Source organism: Ananas comosus, unplaced genomic scaffold (assembly GCF_001540865.1).
Source record: "Ananas comosus cultivar F153 unplaced genomic scaffold, ASM154086v1, whole genome shotgun sequence".
In the NCBI taxonomy this organism is placed as follows: Eukaryota; Viridiplantae; Streptophyta; class Magnoliopsida; order Poales; family Bromeliaceae; genus Ananas; species Ananas comosus.
Genome location: NW_017890552.1, coordinates 1 through 16,826, shown reverse-complemented (window position 1 = coordinate 16,826; position 16,826 = coordinate 1). Strand labels below are relative to the sequence as shown.

The window sequence follows — 16,826 nt, the reverse complement described above, 5'->3', positions numbered from 1 at the left end:
ACAAATAACAGTTCTATAGAAGCTTCAAAAAGACCGAATTTTTAAATAAATTTTTAAGTAAATAAGTTGGTTTAATAGCCGTATCTTAAAAGATTCTCTGCATTTTCTAACATTTGATCAATTTGTTTAGCAGGCTCGCAACAAAGCATAGATACATAAAGTGATCAATTTATCAAGCAAGTGCACCACATAACAACATAGTAACTCCTGGTAAATGAACTCATTTTAGGACCACTTAATGTCATCACTATCTCTTACTATTTTTTCTTTCTCTACCACACTATGAATCATATTCTACTTCGACTTGGCTTGTTTAAAATAAGGTAGAACAGAAAATTTTTGGCATTATAGAAAAGTGTAACCAAGAAACCTAATCTAAGAATTGAAGGGTAGGTACTGTATTTGGAGTAGAGTTCGGTTCAGCCTCTAACAAGTAAGACTTCAGAAGTTAAGGCCATTTCTCTTGATCTAAGATAATAATGATTGTACGAGTATACCTTAATGCAAATTCCACAAAAATCATAATTAATCAGATGGCAATGAATGCAGAGGATGCAAAAAAAACCTTCACAGGGTGCAAATTGATGAACCCAAAAGAGTGAGCTTTGAAGTTAAACCTAAAAAGCTGCAGCTCTCCAAGTTAATCAAAAGAAAACTTTATAGATCACATTATGCATCAAGGAGTCAGCAGAGTAGAATCCTAAAAAAGGTCTCACAATGGAAAATGGCACGGGTCTGTAGCAAATATCATGTTAGGAGTCCCCCATTGCTGTCACATTTTGTTGAATTGCAGAATCCGCCACATCTTTCTCTTTACATGAGAACACTTGCTCAGTCTCATATGAAAAGAAATCTAAAACATCTTCCCTGCTATTACTTTTAACACAATGCTCTCCATCAAAGGAATAATTTCATGATTTACTTGAGAAGATTGTACATTTGGTAAATAAGGAGTATGATCAAATGTCTCGAATTGAATACTTATTCGGCCTTCAAACTATTTTTTCAGATAAAATATATCACCTTACAAGTAAAATATGTTATTCTGCCAGATCGTGAATATCAAAATCTTTTAAGAAGCAAAAAACCAAACTTCTTTTTTACAATCATTTTAGAAAATCCTTATACTGAATAAGCAATCCTTGGATAACTTATTCCGACTTTGGCCTAAGTGGCTATCTTATTGTCAAAAACTATAAATCAACTTTCAACGTAAAAGACACAAGTCATCTTATTATCTTGCAGGATGCGATGAAGTTAATACATATGCTGTTCTAAAGCTCTCTAAGGCTTCAACCTAAAGGGATAGCTGAGCCAAATAGTGTTACAACCAAACAAATATTTTGGGTCTAAGCAAATTGGACCCGACTGAAAAACCCACCTAGCAAATTTCATCTTCACACCTATCCTTCGTAACATTTACATATAATACCTGAATTTACTTTTCATCAGATGGCAGTTAAAGTCATTTTTCTCAAATATCTAAACACAAATAATTTCCTAAATGTCTACAAGATAGCTTAGAAGGAAGATAAATGAAGTTGATTATGAATTATTCAATACTAAAAAGAATAGAAGATACTATTTACCATTTCTCCTTCATTGTGCCTCAATCTGCAAGATGCTTTACTTTTACTATGGTGAAATGAGAAACAAGTTAAGCAAGCACCAAAGAGGAATAATGCCAATAATGATGCATATGAAAAAAGGAAATAAGGCAAAAACTATTTAATTTTTTTTTCCTTTTTTGCTTTCCTACTCTACTGTAGACACAGAAATGCCTTTGCAGATGGAAAGAGTAAAAGAGAAAGAAAGAAGAGCCACACATACCTCACGTTGAAGTGTTGTGCTTCAGAAATAAAAGAGAGTAGATCTGGAGATGGAATACTGCACATTCAGCTAAGAGAGAAGCATGCCAAATTTCACATGCTACTACAAAAATGAAGAGACTAGCATTACCAGCTCATGAGAAAAGGCCCAGCAGGTGATATTTTCATGTGAAGTTCAGCCACTTCTTACCTTACATTGGAAAATCAAGTGGTCATGAAAAGGCAACAACCTTATTAATAGTAATTAACTTATCATTGGAATAGTTAATTCAACACTATTCCCTATCCCGCACTTCACTCAAAAATGCATTGATCACTGCTTCAAAGTAATTTATCTTCTCTTCTATAGATGTTAGTAAACTGTGTCTCATCAGCCACATAACTAGAAGAAAACCCAAAATGTGCGAGGAGACGACACCTGTAGCCTATCAAGTCCTTCAGATAGATTTCTCGGGCATCAACCAGATGGTAAAACTTAATTTACAATCTACAGGAACTTTACAATTGCAAAGTCAAAACAAAAACATAAACATGTACGTGGAGTATAAATTATTTGCTCAAAAAATCAACATTCTCTCTAAGAGGTGCACTGTGCAGGCAGCTAGCACCAAGCTTAGCTCCTAAAGAGCCCAAAATGCCGTTAACCAGAAGTGATGCTTAATGGTTTTACTCCAAAGCCAACATCCCCATTTCAATGAGGTGCAAATATAGATGAGGTGCTCAGGGGATCTTACACTTCAGAGCAAGGCTTAATTTCCTGTGCTTGAGCTGATTGCCTAGCTTTCCTCATATCCTTCCATTTCTTTTCTTGGTCAGATGCATGACAGTGTCCTAGAGGTCCCTTCCAAGCCTCACAGGGAGCTATTTTCTCGCAGACATAGCAGAAACACTGCAGCAATTGATTACTAAATGAGAGAATACTACATAACATCATTGAGAAGTCATGAGTTTCTATAATATCAAATAAGAACCCAATATGCCTTTATGTATGAGAAAGGCAAACAGATAGTTTGATAGTTGTAACATATTTTAATCATTTTATTTAGTATGATATTTTTAAGAATCCCTGTGAATAAGATCGAATATTCTAGCACAATTCTATTTTATTTTTCTCGACATTATGTCAAGCTTGTAGATTGTTCTTTGGCCCTTTCTGTTTAATTGAACAAGCAGAAATTACTAGGTTTTTGTTCAGCCCAAAGAAGAAAAAGATGTCAACAACATATTAAGGTTGCCAACTTACAAGAAACTTAAGATAGATTTCAAGTTTGAAAAGGTAGCAACCGTAAAGAAGAGCAGGAGTCATAAACAGATTCTGCAATGGCCTCCCTACATTCAAATAATTACCAAGATTACTTGCTTAATCTACCATTATCTTTATAACTAAGCTAGAAAAAAGATCCACACGATTATCTCTAAACGTCTTACAGTTGAAACACCATAGAAATTGCTCTTACTTGTCGCACACCAATTGATAACACAACATGTAACATCGAGCATATGTCTAAATTATAAAGTAGTAGTTGTGAAAATAATCATGAATTCACGAAGATGAAAAGAAGCATTACTTCTAATCAGTTGTGACACATTCCAACATGAGCACAGTAAGATATCTAATATTATTAAAAGTAATCTTATTAACACATTCTAACTTAAAATTTTTGGCATTGACAATGGCATCAACTTCCTTTATATAACCCTACTGGGGAATCTACTACCAATAAACAATGTAATAGGAAAACAAAAACCATTATATCCAAATTCAAACTTGTTAATCAAATTAGATTAAAATCCATTTGCACCACCTCAGCTGAATATAAGAGATGGATCAGGCTACCTTCGGACAATAGCTCTCATGAGGTGTCTTGCTAAAGGGATATTCTGCACAGAGATTTCTTTGGTGGGGAAGATCTCTACAAGCCACCTGCATTTCGTAGAAATTAGAAATTCTTACGATCAACTTCAGGAAACTCTTTTTTAGAAAAAAAGAATGTTACATGTTGATGAACTCCAACAGTTTAACTCCATATCAATGATTCCAAAAGAAATTCTCACAATATTATAGTTGTTTTGTGGTACTCTTGACGGAAAACTTATCGTACACATAAGCGAAAATGAGATGGCATTTCTATCTTCAATTATGGGTGTCGCCAGGGTTAATCAATACTAAATTACAAGTTCTTTTACTACCAATTTAGTTTCACCACGTCACAATAAATCTGCAGAGACAAAACCCCAAAAAGGAAGGGGAAAAAGAAAATACAACATCTGGCAATTTCATACACTGGTAAAACCCGCAGATCCTGGTTTTCGGAAAGGAAAAGTACCCCTTTTACCGTTCTTTAAAACTTAGATACTAAGGTTAGAACTTAATTCCTCGTTGTAAACTAGGGTTTCCTAAAATGTCAATCATATGATCTTTCCATTAAGGAAAAATTATTTAACACGAACCAATAGTGCAAAGTAGGAACCAAGGAGCGAAAGGGGAAGTAAAGAGAATCGATTACTTGGCCTCGTACGAAGAGAATGGCGAGATCATCGCCGTCGTCGTTGCGTTGGCAAAGCGAGAGGTTGAGGATGAGATCGTCGGCGAAGGGATCGGAGGGGAGTATGCAACACTCATCGTCGTCCCTCCCTTTCTCCTCCGCCGACCTCACCTCCACCTCCTCCTCCTCTTCTTCTTCCTCGCCATAGGACGAGGACGAAGACGTGGACGAGATCGAGATCACTAACACACCCTCCTTCTCCTTCTCCTTCTTCTCCTCCCTCGACATGGAGTTTCCGATCAGCGATAGTTCTATAGTGTTATTAATTAAGATATAATTGCTGTGTAGGCCTCCCTCAACTATAAAATAGCGCTCCTTTAACCTTTTGGGAATGGAACCTGCAGTAAATTTCTAATTTTTTAAAGTTGTTCTAATTAAATTTAGCTAATTTTTTTTTAAAAAATAATAGCTCATTTAGAAATTAGCCATTGATCATCCTAATTGTATTTGCTAAAAAATAATTTATAATTATTAAATTAATGAGACCATAGATGAAACTTGATAAACGCCTCTAATTTATTTCGCGAAAAATCACTTAATTTTAAATAATCGGGACAGTAAGGAGGTTTGTAAATAAAAGAAAAAAAAAAAAGCAAGTTGATGCGGGCTTGTTTTAAGATGCCTTTATAGTTTGAGGGGGTCTTCAGACATTTTTACTTTTAATTAATAACTTTTAATTTTATAATTGTATTTACTGGTTTAGTATATGCTACTTGAAAAATGTTTAAGTTAACTGTTGTCGAGGTGTAGGGCTGGCAAACGAGCGAGCCGGCTCGCGTTCGACTCGTGTTCGGCTCGATATTCGGCTCGCTCGAGCTCGACTCGAAATTAAATGAGCCGAGCTTGAACAAAATAAAAGGCTCGAAATTCATTTCAAGCCGAGCTTGAGTATTACTCGGCTCGTTCAAATTAGGCTCGAAAAGCTCGAAAGCTCGAAAATATATATATATATAATATTTATAAATATAATGTATTTTAATTAATATATAGACTTTAATTTAATTTGGGCTATTATTGTTGGCCCATAAAATAAACCCAACAAGTACAACCATGCAATAGAGCCCAACTCTAAATTACATAACACACTCTCTCTTTCAGACTTTCACTGTTGCACATAACTCTAAAACATGATAACATTCAAATTTTCAAATCCCTAATTTTTTCCCATCTCTCTCTCTCTCTCTCTCTCTAACCCTCATCCAGTCAGACAGTCACCCTAGCTCACATTTCTTATAATTATTTTGTATTTTGAACTATTGAATATGTTGCATCAAATTATAGGTAATGTTCTATAAAAATTAAACTATTGATTATATAATGTAGAGAATTTCAATCGGCTCGTTTAGAGCTCGAGCTCGGCTCGACTCGAAATTAGGCTCACTCGAGCTCGGCTCGAATTAATTTCAAGCCGAGCTTGAGCCTAGATTTAGGCTCGAAACTAATTTCAAGCTAAATTTGAGCTGACATAAGCTCGCTCGAGCTCGGCTCGTTTCCATCCCTAGTCGAGGTTGGCAGAATATGGGTGTAATTTGACAATCTTTTGTTTTCACAACTCTTTTGGGCCTAAACTTGGTTTACCTTTTTAATAACTAGTACGGTTACTAAAGGCAATAATTTTACTCGATTGAGCCATTGACTCACGACCAATGGATTGTAGTGGGCTTCTCGGAGTGGGCATCCACTCAAAAGTCTAAAACTAGGCCTAGTCCCATTGCATCTAGCCAAGTTATTCAACGAATGGTAGGAATTGCATTAAGTTGAGATGAGATAGAAAACAGATATGATCTGATCTACCAATAATTTTTTTTATTTTGCTTTCTCCCGATCCAAAGTTCAAAAACACGAACAGCCTAATTAGGTGGATTTGTTCTCACCACAGTGCCATTAAAAAAAGAAAAAGAAAAGGAAACAAGAAAAAGAAGAAGAATCTTAGTTTCCACGGAGTAGAGTTTTTTGGTGGGCGACATGTTTTTATTTATTTTATATTATTTTTTTTTCTTTTTTCTTTCTTTTACGCCTGGGGAAGAACTAGTATGTTGCTTTGCACATGGGACTTAAAACTACGATCGTGTTTCACTGGATTGTGACGGCAATAGGACTCCTTACGTAGTACTTTCCGGAGACCCACGCCATTTGCCCCTCAAAAACTTGCCCTGCCATCCTAACTGTTGGTCTCCCCGGCTTGATGCTCAACGTGACTCGAAAATCCTTCATCTGCCTGGATCGGGAGAATTGCAGCCTATCAGGCGCAACGTCGACTCTCACTCCTTCCGGTTCGTCGTACTTCACGTTGTAGGTTGTAACGGCGTCCCCGACATTCGTCACCGTTCGGTTGACAGTCACCTCGGTCGTATTAGCACTTAGGTACACCGCAATAGAAGGATAGTTCAGCTGTTCGGGGCTGATTGCCCGGACCTTAGAACACTGCACCGAACCGCCACCGATGGCTCCGACTTGTTTGTCGGTGAAGCCCATGCCACAGAGGTAATGGATATAATCATAGTGATGAAGGTCATAGATGAGGCCCGGATCGTTGGCTGCTGATGGGTCGACATGGCCCGAGCCCATGGCGTATGCACTAGCTGGTGTCCCCGTGGAGTTGAAATCGTCGCCGATAGGATTCCTATCGGCGTCGACTGTGTAAGCTGTGGTCATGATCGCTGACTTAATGGCTGCGGGAGACCAATCAGGATGGTTATTCCTTAACATCGCCACAATGCCAGCCACGTGAGGGGTCGCCATCGACGTTCCCGAATTAAAGTTGAAGGTGTGAGATGAGGCTCGAAGGTGGTGGTTGGGTTTAGGTCCTACCTCGAATGGCCAAGCAGCTAGAACATTGACGCCCGGTGCGATGACATCCGGCTTGATGATGTTGCCGTTCATGAGGCTGGGGCCTCGCGACGAGAAGGAAGCCACCGAGGGTGCTGGTCGAACGCCAACTCGTGTGCCGTTGAAGATGATTGCTGCCGTTCCGTTGGGCGTGGAATTGAAGTACGTGACGATCTTCCACGCATCGGTGAAGCTCACGTGGGCCGCTGGGATGATGTGGGGTTTGGCGGGCGTTGTGCTCCCGTTCCATGGCCGGTTCATTACTATCATCGCAGCACCGCCTGCTGCCTTAACGACCTCACCCTTTTCGGTGCTTGAAATTTGTCCAACCCCGCACAACACGATCTTCCCTTTAACATCAAAAGTGTCCATGGAGCCGTTCATGCAATTCAAGGTCTTTCGCGTCTTCCGCACCCCCGGATAAACCAACGGTAGCTGAGTCGAGTTGAATCCCTCTGGCTGGTATGCTGTTTCGCCGAAGAGCTCCATACCATTTCCGAGCTTGACAATGGCCCTTATCCTCCTGTCCGTAGTGCTTGCTCCGACGGTAAGTATCCATGGCGCATCATTCCCTATGAGGCTTTCATAGGGGCCTTCGTTTCCGGCACTGGCCACCGGGACGATCCCTTTGGTGATTGCCACATATGATCCTATGGCAATGCCGTTCTTATACAGCGGTTTCTTGACCTTCCCGAGGGACATGGATAGCACATTCACGTGATTCCGGATGGCTTCGTCGATGCCCCTCAATGTGTCACTATCAAGCGCTTTGGCAACTGTACCGGTAGCAGTTTTGTTATTGTGTAGCACCTTATAGATTGCTAGATGAGCTTTAGGTGCCGTCCCTGAGGCCGTGCCGCGTGCCATGCCAAGTACGTGAGCATCATCCACAAAATTCCCTCCAGCTGTGCTCGCCGTGTGGGTTCCATGGCCGCTGTCGTCATCAGGTGGGACGACGCGCCCAGACATGTATCCCACTGCACCGATGAGCTTATTGTTGCACACAGATTGTTTCCAGTAGCAGCTTCCGTTCCACGTCTCCGGCGGCGGATTTACATCAGTATCCCTGAAGGAAGGATGACCAGGCTTAAAGCCACTGTCGATAACCCCGATAACTTGCCCCGCTCCGTATTGAGAGTCATACCAAACGCCGTCCTCCCATGCGTTTAGTCCTAGGAACTGCGGGGTGTAGGTGGTTTGAGCATCATACTCGCTGTCGGGGTAGGCTACGAGAACGCCATCCGTAGATTTCATGGCTTCTACTTCTTGAGAGGTGAGCCACGCTGCGAAGCCACTGATCGCGTGGCGGTACGCGTAGACCATGCGCGGCTTGCCAGAGTCGAGGGTGGTGTTGGGCAAGAAGGACGCGTACCACTCTTTCCGATCCTTGAACCGACGGAAGCTCGTGCTGTCAGGCTTTTGTACATGAACAATATAGACCTGCATTTGGGTGTCATTTGAAATGGGCTGTATTTGGCAGTGAACCAAGAGAAGAGTTGGATTGGATAGGAAGAAGGAAAAAGAAATAAGCAAGTAGAAGATTGAATGTAAAATTTCCATGGTAGCAACGCCAATAGAGAAGGTGTGCTTGCAAAGAGGAGAGGCAGGTGGACCTTAAATAGGAGAAACATCATTATTCTTTCCGAAGGCATCAAGTTGTAACAAAGACCGACAGTGAATATATCAACTACGGACAAATCCTTGCAAGAAATAATTTGATTAATAATTATAGAAAACTATCCGTAGTAAGTGATGCACTTATATGAAATGCAATAAGTGTGAACTCTCAATGCAATAAGTGTGAACTCTCTCTCTCTCTCTCTCTCTTTCTCTCATGGTGCTAGATGAATCCAAAGACCAAGAAACTGCTTTCTTCTTCTTAGCACCAAATCGAGTGCTTTTGGAACTACATACATTTATACCTGCAATACAATAACAACGGCAATACGGGCTTTTGGTTGAATGCAATAATAGATGCACAAGCTTATTCACCTCGTAGAAGTGCTAAGGCGGAGGTTCCCATCACATGCCTACTGGAAAATCTCTCAGTTGCACTACTTATTCAGTAATCAAATATATTTCTCCATGGTGCATAGTTTGGAAATACATCATCTCCGTTAGTTGAATAATTAAAGTTAATCTTTTCTTTCTTAAAATGGCCTACTCTAAAGTATATATTATTTTTCAGTATATTTCCACCGTCAACTTTCAATAGTCAACCTGCATGAATAAACTTTTGCATATTTTTAAATGTTAGAGAAATATATTTGAAAATCAAGATTATACAAATTTTATAGTTCAAACTGCGTAGGAATAAGTATGAAACTGTTCCTTCTTTTAGCCTTTGCTAACCTTCCAAAGAAGCTTCAGAGGTTTACCAGACTACCATCAACAACACTTCCATTGTTCATTAAGCAAATAGTAAAATCAGTTTCATAGGAATAAATTGAATCCTTTGTAAATAAGAGCTTTTTTGTGGAAAATTTAGATTTAATTTTACAAGTGTTTTTCTAGGGCCAGCGCAAATGTTTGTGCAAATTTTTCTTTATATTTTAGGACACAACAGGTTCTTACCCAACCTGGCACAATAGGATAAATAACACCCAAAATTTCAGTGTTTTAAGAGATGGATGGTGAAAGGATGATATATTTAACAGGTCAAAATTTTGATATGGAAAGATAAATTTATTAAATCTAAACACAATTAAATGATCGAGTTTGACCAAATTCAATAAATCTGACTTGCCCTATCAAGAAACAGTTCTACAACTACATCACATGACATGACGGAGGAAAGGATGCTTTAGTCGAAACCTATTAGTAACTATTCAAACTCTCAAACTTATTCTAAACACAAATAATGTCCTAATTTCTACGAGATAGCTTAGAAGGATGATAAGTGAAGTTGATTATGAATTATTCAATACTGAAAAGGATAGAAGATATTATTTACCATTTCTTCTTCATTGTGCCTCAATCTGCAAGATTCTTTACTTTTACTATGGTGTAATAAGAAACAAGTTAAGCAAGCACTGAAGAGGACATAATGCCAATAATGATGCATGTGAAAATAGGAAATAAGGCAAAAGCTATTTAATTTTTTTTTTCTGTTTTGCTTTCCTACTCTAGTGCAGACACAGAAATGCCTTTGCAGATGGAAAAGAGTAAAAGAGAAAGAAGAGTCACACATACCTCATGCTGAATTATTGTGCTTCAGAAATAAAAGAGACAGTAGATCTGGAGATGGAATACTGCACAGTCAGCTAAGAAAGAAGCATGCCAAATTTCAGTTGCCACCAGAAAAATGAAGAGATTAGCATTACCAACTCATGAGAAAAGGCCCAGCGGGTGATATTTCCATGTGAAGTTTAGCCACTTCTTAACTTACATCGGAAAATCAAATGGTCATGAGAAGCCATCAACCTTATTAATAGCAATAAACTTATCATTAGAATGGTTAATTCATCACTAGTCCCTATCCTGCACTTCACTCAAAAAAAGCATTGATCGCTGCATCAAAGTAATTTATCTTCTCTTCTATAGATGTTAGTAAACAGTGTCTCATCAGCCACGTAACTGGGAGAAAACCCAACATGTGCGAGGAAGACAACACCTGTAGCCTATCAAGTCGTTCGGTAGATTTCTCGGGCAACAAAAAGATGGTAAAACTAAATTTACAAACTACAGGAACTTTACAATTGCAAACTCTAAACAAAAACATAAACATGTACGTGGAGTATAAATTATTTGCTCAAAAAATCAACCTTCTCTCGAAGAGGTGCACTGTGCAGATAGCTAGTACCAAGCTTAGCCCCTAAAGAACCCAAAATGCCATTAACCAGCAGTGATGCTTAATGGTTTTTACTCCAACGCCAACATCCCCATTTCAATGAGGTGCTAATATGGATGAGGTGCTTAGGGGATCTTACACTCCAGAGCAAGGCTTAATTTCCTGTGCTTGAGCTGATTGCTGAGCCTTCCTCATATCCTTCCATTTCTTTTCTTGGTCAGTTGCATGGCAGTGTCCTAGAGGTCCCTTCCAAGCCTCACAGGGAGCTATTTTCTCGCAGACATAGCAGAAACACTGCAGCAATTGATTACCAAATGAGAGAATACTACATAACATCGTTGAGGAGTCATGAGTTTCTAATAAAATCACAATATGCCTTTATGTATGAGAAAGGCAAAGAGATAGTTTGATAGTTGTAACATATTTTAATCATTTTACTTTGTATGAGATTTTTTGGAATCCCTATGAATAAGATCAAATATTCTAGCACAATTCTACTTCATTTTTCTCGAGATTATGTCAAGCTTGTAGATTGTCCTTTGGCCCTTTTTGTTTAATTGAACAAGCAGAAATTACTAGGTTTTTGTTCAGCCCAAAGAAGCAAAAGATGTCACCAGCAAATTAAGGTTGCCAACTTACAAGAAACATAAGATAGATTTCAAGTTTGAAAAGGTAGCAACCGTCAAGAAGAGCAGGGGCCATAAACAGATACCGCAATGGCCTCCTTACATTCACATAATTACCAAGTTTATTTGTTTAATCTACCATTATCTTTATACCTAAGCTAGAAAGAAAAAGATCCACGCAATCATCTCTAAACATCTTACAGTTGAAACACCATAGAAATTGCTCTTACTTGTCGCACACCAAATGATAACGCAACATGTAACATTGAGCATATGTCTAAATTATAATGTAGTAGTAGTGAAAATAAGCATGAATGCACAAAGATCAAAAGAAGCATTACTTCTAATCAGTTGTGACACATTCCAACATGAGCACAGTAAGAAATCTAATATTATTAAAAGTAATCTTATTAACACATTCTAACTTAAAATTTTTGGCATTGACAATGGCATCAACTTCCTTTATATTACCCTACTGGGGAATCTACTACCAATAAACAATGTAATAGGAAAACAAAAACCATTATATCCAAATTCAAAATTGTTAATCAAAACTACATTAAAATCCATTTGCAACACCTCAGCAGAATATAAGAGAAGGATCAGGTTACCTTCGGACAATAGCTCTCATGAGGTGTCTTGCTAAAGGGATATTCTGCACAGAGATTTCTTTGGTGGGGAAGATCTCTACAAGCCACCTGCATTTCGTAGAAATTAGAAATTCTTATGACAAACTTCAGGAAATTTTTTTTTTAAAGGAATGTTTCATGTTGATGAACTCCAATATTTTAATTCCATATAAATGATTCCAACAAAAGAAATTCTCACAATATTATAGTTGTTTTTGTGGTACTCTTGACAGAACTTATTGTACACAAACGCAAAAATGAGATGGCATTCTATTTTCAATTATTGGTGTCGCCAGGGTTAATCAATACTAAATTACAAGTTCTTTTACTACCAATTTAGTTTCATGACGCCGCAATAAACCTGCAGAGATAAAACCACAAAAAGGAAGGGGGAAAAAATTACAACCTCTGGCAATTTCATACACGGGTAAAAACCCCCAGATCCTGGTTTGCGGAAAGGAAAAGTACTCCTTTTACCGTTCTTTAAAACTTAGATACTAAGGTTAGAACTTAATTCCTCGTTGTAAACTAGGGTTTCCTAAAAATAGCAATCATATGATCTTTCCATTAAGGAAAAATTATTTAACACGAATCAATAGTGCAAAGTAGGAACCAAGGAGCGAAAGGGGAAGTAAAGAGAATCGATTACTTGGCCTCGTACGAAGAGAATGGCGAGATCATCGCCGTCGTCGTTGCGTTGGCAAAGCGAGAGGTTGAGGATGAGATCGTCGGCGAAGGGATCGGAGGGGAGTATGCAACACTCATCGTCGTCCCTCCCTTTCTCCTCCGCCGACCTCACCTCCACCTCCTCCTCCTCTTCTTCTTCCTCGCCATAGGACGAGGACGAAGACGTGGACGAGATCGAGATCACTAACACACTCTCCTTCTCCTTCTCCTTCTTCTCCTCCCTCGACATTGCTCTTGCAAAGAGGAATCAGGGGGAGAGAGAGAACGAAGAAGCCATTAAGTAAACGCTCAAAACCCTAGCATGAAGAAGAGGTCGCGTCTCCATCGACTCGGGTCTATGAAGCGATGGATTGGAAAAATAAGGAGATGTTCTACCACGTCATCCCTAGACCGAGCTCAGTATTGCCTTTTGGTTGGCCGGTCTAGGAGACGCGGTCTCGTGAATAAATTAAAAGCTGTTGAACTTTGAAACCCACACTGTTTACCGCCCCCAGAGGCACGTGACGTGCACGTGACCTCTTTCAGTTTTTATCCTTTCAAGTACTGCCACCATGTTCTCATCGCCCTTATCAATTTTAGTTTGATATTAAAAATTCAATTAAAATTTTAAAACTTTCAAATAGTAGAGGGGGGACGGGGGTGGGGGGCGTAAAATATGTTGTGTGTTGGTGTAGCATATATCTCCATTAAAACATATCGCGAGGACAATTTCTTTTAATGCTTATTTCTTTTAAAATTTCTAATTATTCTCGATTTCCGGGGCGTTGAAACCAACGTGTCGTATTGTTATTGGCTCATGACATGGTATCCGTTGTACGACCGTTCCGCGGAACTTTCTCGTTCAAGCAGCCCATTACAAGTTGAGCTTCGTACGACGACGTTCGTTAGATCGTCGGCCCAGTTTAATCCGTTTACGGCCCAACTTAATCCGTTCTTAGCACATTATTGGACCGTGGAAAACAGTGGCCCTACTCGATTGCAAGGTCCCTGCGATCCCACCCGTCCATCTAACGACCGTGATCAAATCAACGGTCGGCGATCCCCATCCGTGCGCGCCCTTAGCGGTGAGTCTAAGCTACGGCGACCGCGTAGACCAACCGAGTCCCCAAACCACGTGTCCGCATCGTCTTGGAAATTTTTTTTATTATGATTATTAATTAATTAATAAATCGGAAACAAATTTAATCCAAAAGCTATCCAATTCAAATATGTAAACAAACAAATATATATATTTATTTAATAAAATATTGAAAACGCCTCACATTCAAATCCCCAATTCTCTTCTTCCCCCAATTTCTGCGTTTCCCTATTTTTACCCTACGACCCTAAATCCCCTAATTCTCGTGGGTTTCGAGAGCAGTTCATTGGAAGAGGGCGGCGGGAGGCGGGAACTGGGGGAGGGGAGGGGGAGAGGAGGAGCCGGGCCGGCGCCGGCGCCGGACGGCTGCGGCAGGCGGCTGACGGCGGAGGAGTTTACGCGGAAGCTGCGGGGCGACGATCGAGGAGCTACCGCGTACGCGGGGGCGGGAATGCTCGTCGCTCCTGGCGCAGCGGATCATGGCGCCCGCGGCGGAGGTGTGGGCGGTGGTGCGGCGCTTCGACCGGCCCCAGATCTACAAGCACTTCATCCGGAGCTGCTCCATCAAGGACGGGGGCGAGGTGCGCGTGGGGTGCCTCCGCGAGGTGAGCGTCATCTCGGGGCTCCCCGCGAGCACCAGCACGGAGCGCCTCGACGTGCTCGACGACGACCGCCGCGTCGCCGGGTTCACCATCATCGGCGGCGAGCACCGCCTCAGGAACTACCGATCCGTCACCACCGTCACCGAGTTCCGGGGATCGGGAGGCAACGAGATCTGGACCGTCGTGCTCGAATCCTACGTCGTGGACGTCCCCGAGGGCAACACGGAGGACGACACCAGGCTCTTCGCCGACACCGTCGTCCGGCTCAACCTCCAGAAGCTCAAGTCCGTGGCGGAAGCGGCGGCGGCGGAGAAGAAGGGGAAAGAAGAACCCAATCCATCCAATTAATCAGGTGCGAACAAAAAAAAACAAAAAAACAAAACAAACAAACAAACAAACAAAGATACAAACAAACAAAGGTTGGATGTATCGGATAGTCCTCGTATTATATCCATACCAAAACTTAGTCTCTAATAATAAACTCTTTCAATTCCTAAATCCGACTCGTATGCAAAAATTGTTAGCAACCTTTTCACAGCTCAGGGACTAGGTAGAAATACGGGAATAGCATGGGGACTATTCTTGCATTCCATCCAACAAAACCAAGTGTACGTGTTTCCATTTTCATATTTGTGATGTAATAATTGCGTGGCTTTTCCAGGACGGTGTTGCGAATAGAGTAGTTTTCTTTTTCCTTATAAACCCAACCACCCACGGCTTTCTCAGAACTTGCTATAACTGTGCATTTGATTGGCCATAAACGAAGTGTGCAATCGATCCGCACAGTTATGGAAATTTTTCCACAAGTTGGGGTAGTTACAGCATTTTTTTTTCCCTCTTCGGTTTCTTTTTTTTTCTTTTTATTTTTTGGGTGATAATTGGACTAGTTAATTTGTGTGGAATGTGAACGTTTTCTCCAGTTCTCTCTTTTCATGCGTTCACGTGTGAATTGTGAAGTTTGCAGCATTCCTGTAAAATCAAAAAAAAAAGGTCTAAAATTATGTCAGTAGTCACATGAAATGTCGTAGCATTTTCGATCAATCAACTTACTTTTTTTTTTTTCTTTTTTTTTTTGAGAAATAGATAGTACGCTATCCGCTTCGCTTATTTCATTTCATTAGAAATAAACTTACCTGAAAATGTAAATCAACTAGTATTCGAACTTGGGTCTCGAGTACCAACGACCAAGCCCTTTGCCACTTGCTCTAGATACGATCGGTATCAACTTACTTTTTAAAAATTTATTTATTCGATAATATATATTTTAAAAAATAATTTTATCATTTTTAAAAAAATATATAATTGATTAAATATAAATAATGTGATGTAGTTTGTACATAGTAGACTTCACAACTCACAAGCAGCTTGTTTCAATAACTTTGATTTTGTTTTCGCGATTAATCAAATTTGGTGACTCGAATATGCATTTTTTTAAAATTCTAAGCGAAGTTCAAATAAGATATATAATTTTTCTTTTCCTCAGAATAAAAAAGGTTGTAAGATTTGTTTTCACAACTGAAGCAGTCAATTAACACTCTCAGAAATTCAGGATCGACGCTGATATTAAAACCAAGCGACGTTAAAACCAAGTTGAGGGAGGGTGATTGAGAGAATTTTAATTTGTTGCGAAGAGACTAAGCACTTTAATAATAGTAATAGTAATTAGATGACTGATACGGTTGCTGTTGGTGGTTGTGAAATTATATTAAATAGTCTAATGAGACAACGGGAACAGTTTTGTTGTCGTCATATATATTTTTGTGCTTTTTTTTTTATTTTGGCTCTCTTTTTTATTTTTCTTTTTTATTTTCCGGTTCTAAAGGCCCATTGCCTTGCAAGAAACTGTAGCTAAATTTATATTTTTCAATAATAAATGCTACTTTTTAATTTTATTTTTTTTAGGAAAAAAAAAAAAAAACTAAAGTCGTCACGACGTATTTCTTCGGATATGGTTCCTTCTCTTTGTCCGTTTATTATCCTTTCATGGTTTTCCCCCTCCCGACCCAACCAAAAAAAAAGCAAAAAAGAATTTTTTTTACTTGATACTTCTTGTTTTCTAGTGCTCAGTCCCACTCCTCTCCCCAGTCCCCACTTTGTATGCTGTGAACCATTTTAAGTTAACTATTTTATATTTTAAATTTTTTAACTTTAATATTTAATTCTTAATTTATTTGATTTGAGTTAGTTAACGGCGTTTTGATTTTAAATTT

The 16,826-nt window shown here is 39.5% G+C and overlaps 3 protein-coding genes across 3 annotated transcripts; 1 reads left to right on the top strand and 2 right to left on the bottom strand.

Annotated features, from left to right (window-relative positions):
• Nucleotides 1-2,149: 2,149 nt before the first annotated feature.
• LOC109703850 lies at nucleotides 2,150-13,336 on the bottom strand. Its single transcript, XM_020224575.1, has 4 exons — nucleotides 13,129-13,336; nucleotides 4,337-4,566; nucleotides 3,667-3,753; nucleotides 2,150-2,718 (listed from the first exon to the last, which is right to left on the bottom strand). The coding sequence occupies exons 1-4, from the start codon at nucleotides 13,163-13,165 to the stop codon at nucleotides 2,560-2,562; spliced, it is 513 nt and encodes a 170-aa protein (XP_020080164.1). The 5' UTR covers nucleotides 13,166-13,336; the 3' UTR covers nucleotides 2,150-2,559.
• Nucleotides 6,303-13,136, bottom strand: LOC109703849 (subtilisin-like protease SBT1.2). Its single transcript, XM_020224574.1, has 3 exons — nucleotides 12,899-13,136; nucleotides 12,232-12,318; nucleotides 6,303-11,288 (listed from the first exon to the last, which is right to left on the bottom strand). The coding sequence occupies exon 3, from the start codon at nucleotides 8,762-8,764 to the stop codon at nucleotides 6,449-6,451; it is 2,316 nt and encodes a 771-aa protein (XP_020080163.1). The 5' UTR covers nucleotides 8,765-11,288; nucleotides 12,232-12,318; nucleotides 12,899-13,136; the 3' UTR covers nucleotides 6,303-6,448.
• Nucleotides 13,337-13,732: 396 nt separating the features above from the next.
• Nucleotides 13,733-15,629, top strand: LOC109703862 (abscisic acid receptor PYL1-like). Its single transcript, XM_020224587.1, has 2 exons — nucleotides 13,733-13,740; nucleotides 14,421-15,629. Exons 1-2 carry the CDS (start codon nucleotides 13,733-13,735, stop codon nucleotides 14,962-14,964), a joined length of 552 nt encoding a protein of 183 aa, XP_020080176.1. The 3' UTR covers nucleotides 14,965-15,629.
• Nucleotides 15,630-16,826: the final 1,197 nt, after the last annotated feature.

Bases quoted from the DNA above. Each gene is read 5' to 3' on its own strand.
- LOC109703849 (XM_020224574.1), bottom strand. From the start codon at position 8,764: ATGGAAATTTTACATTCAATCTTCTACTTGCTTATTTCTTTTTCCTTC.
- LOC109703850 (XM_020224575.1), bottom strand. From the start codon at position 13,165: ATGTCGAGGGAGGAGAAGAAGGAGAAGGAGAAGGAGA. The intron at 4,567-13,128 runs GTGTGTTAGTGA...AGGAGAAGGAGG, and splicing joins GAAGGAGAAGGAGAAGGAGA to GTGTGTTAGTGATCTCGATC. The intron at 2,719-3,666 runs GTAGCCTGATCC...CAATTGCTGCAG, and splicing joins ATGAGAGCTATTGTCCGAAG to TGTTTCTGCTATGTCTGCGA.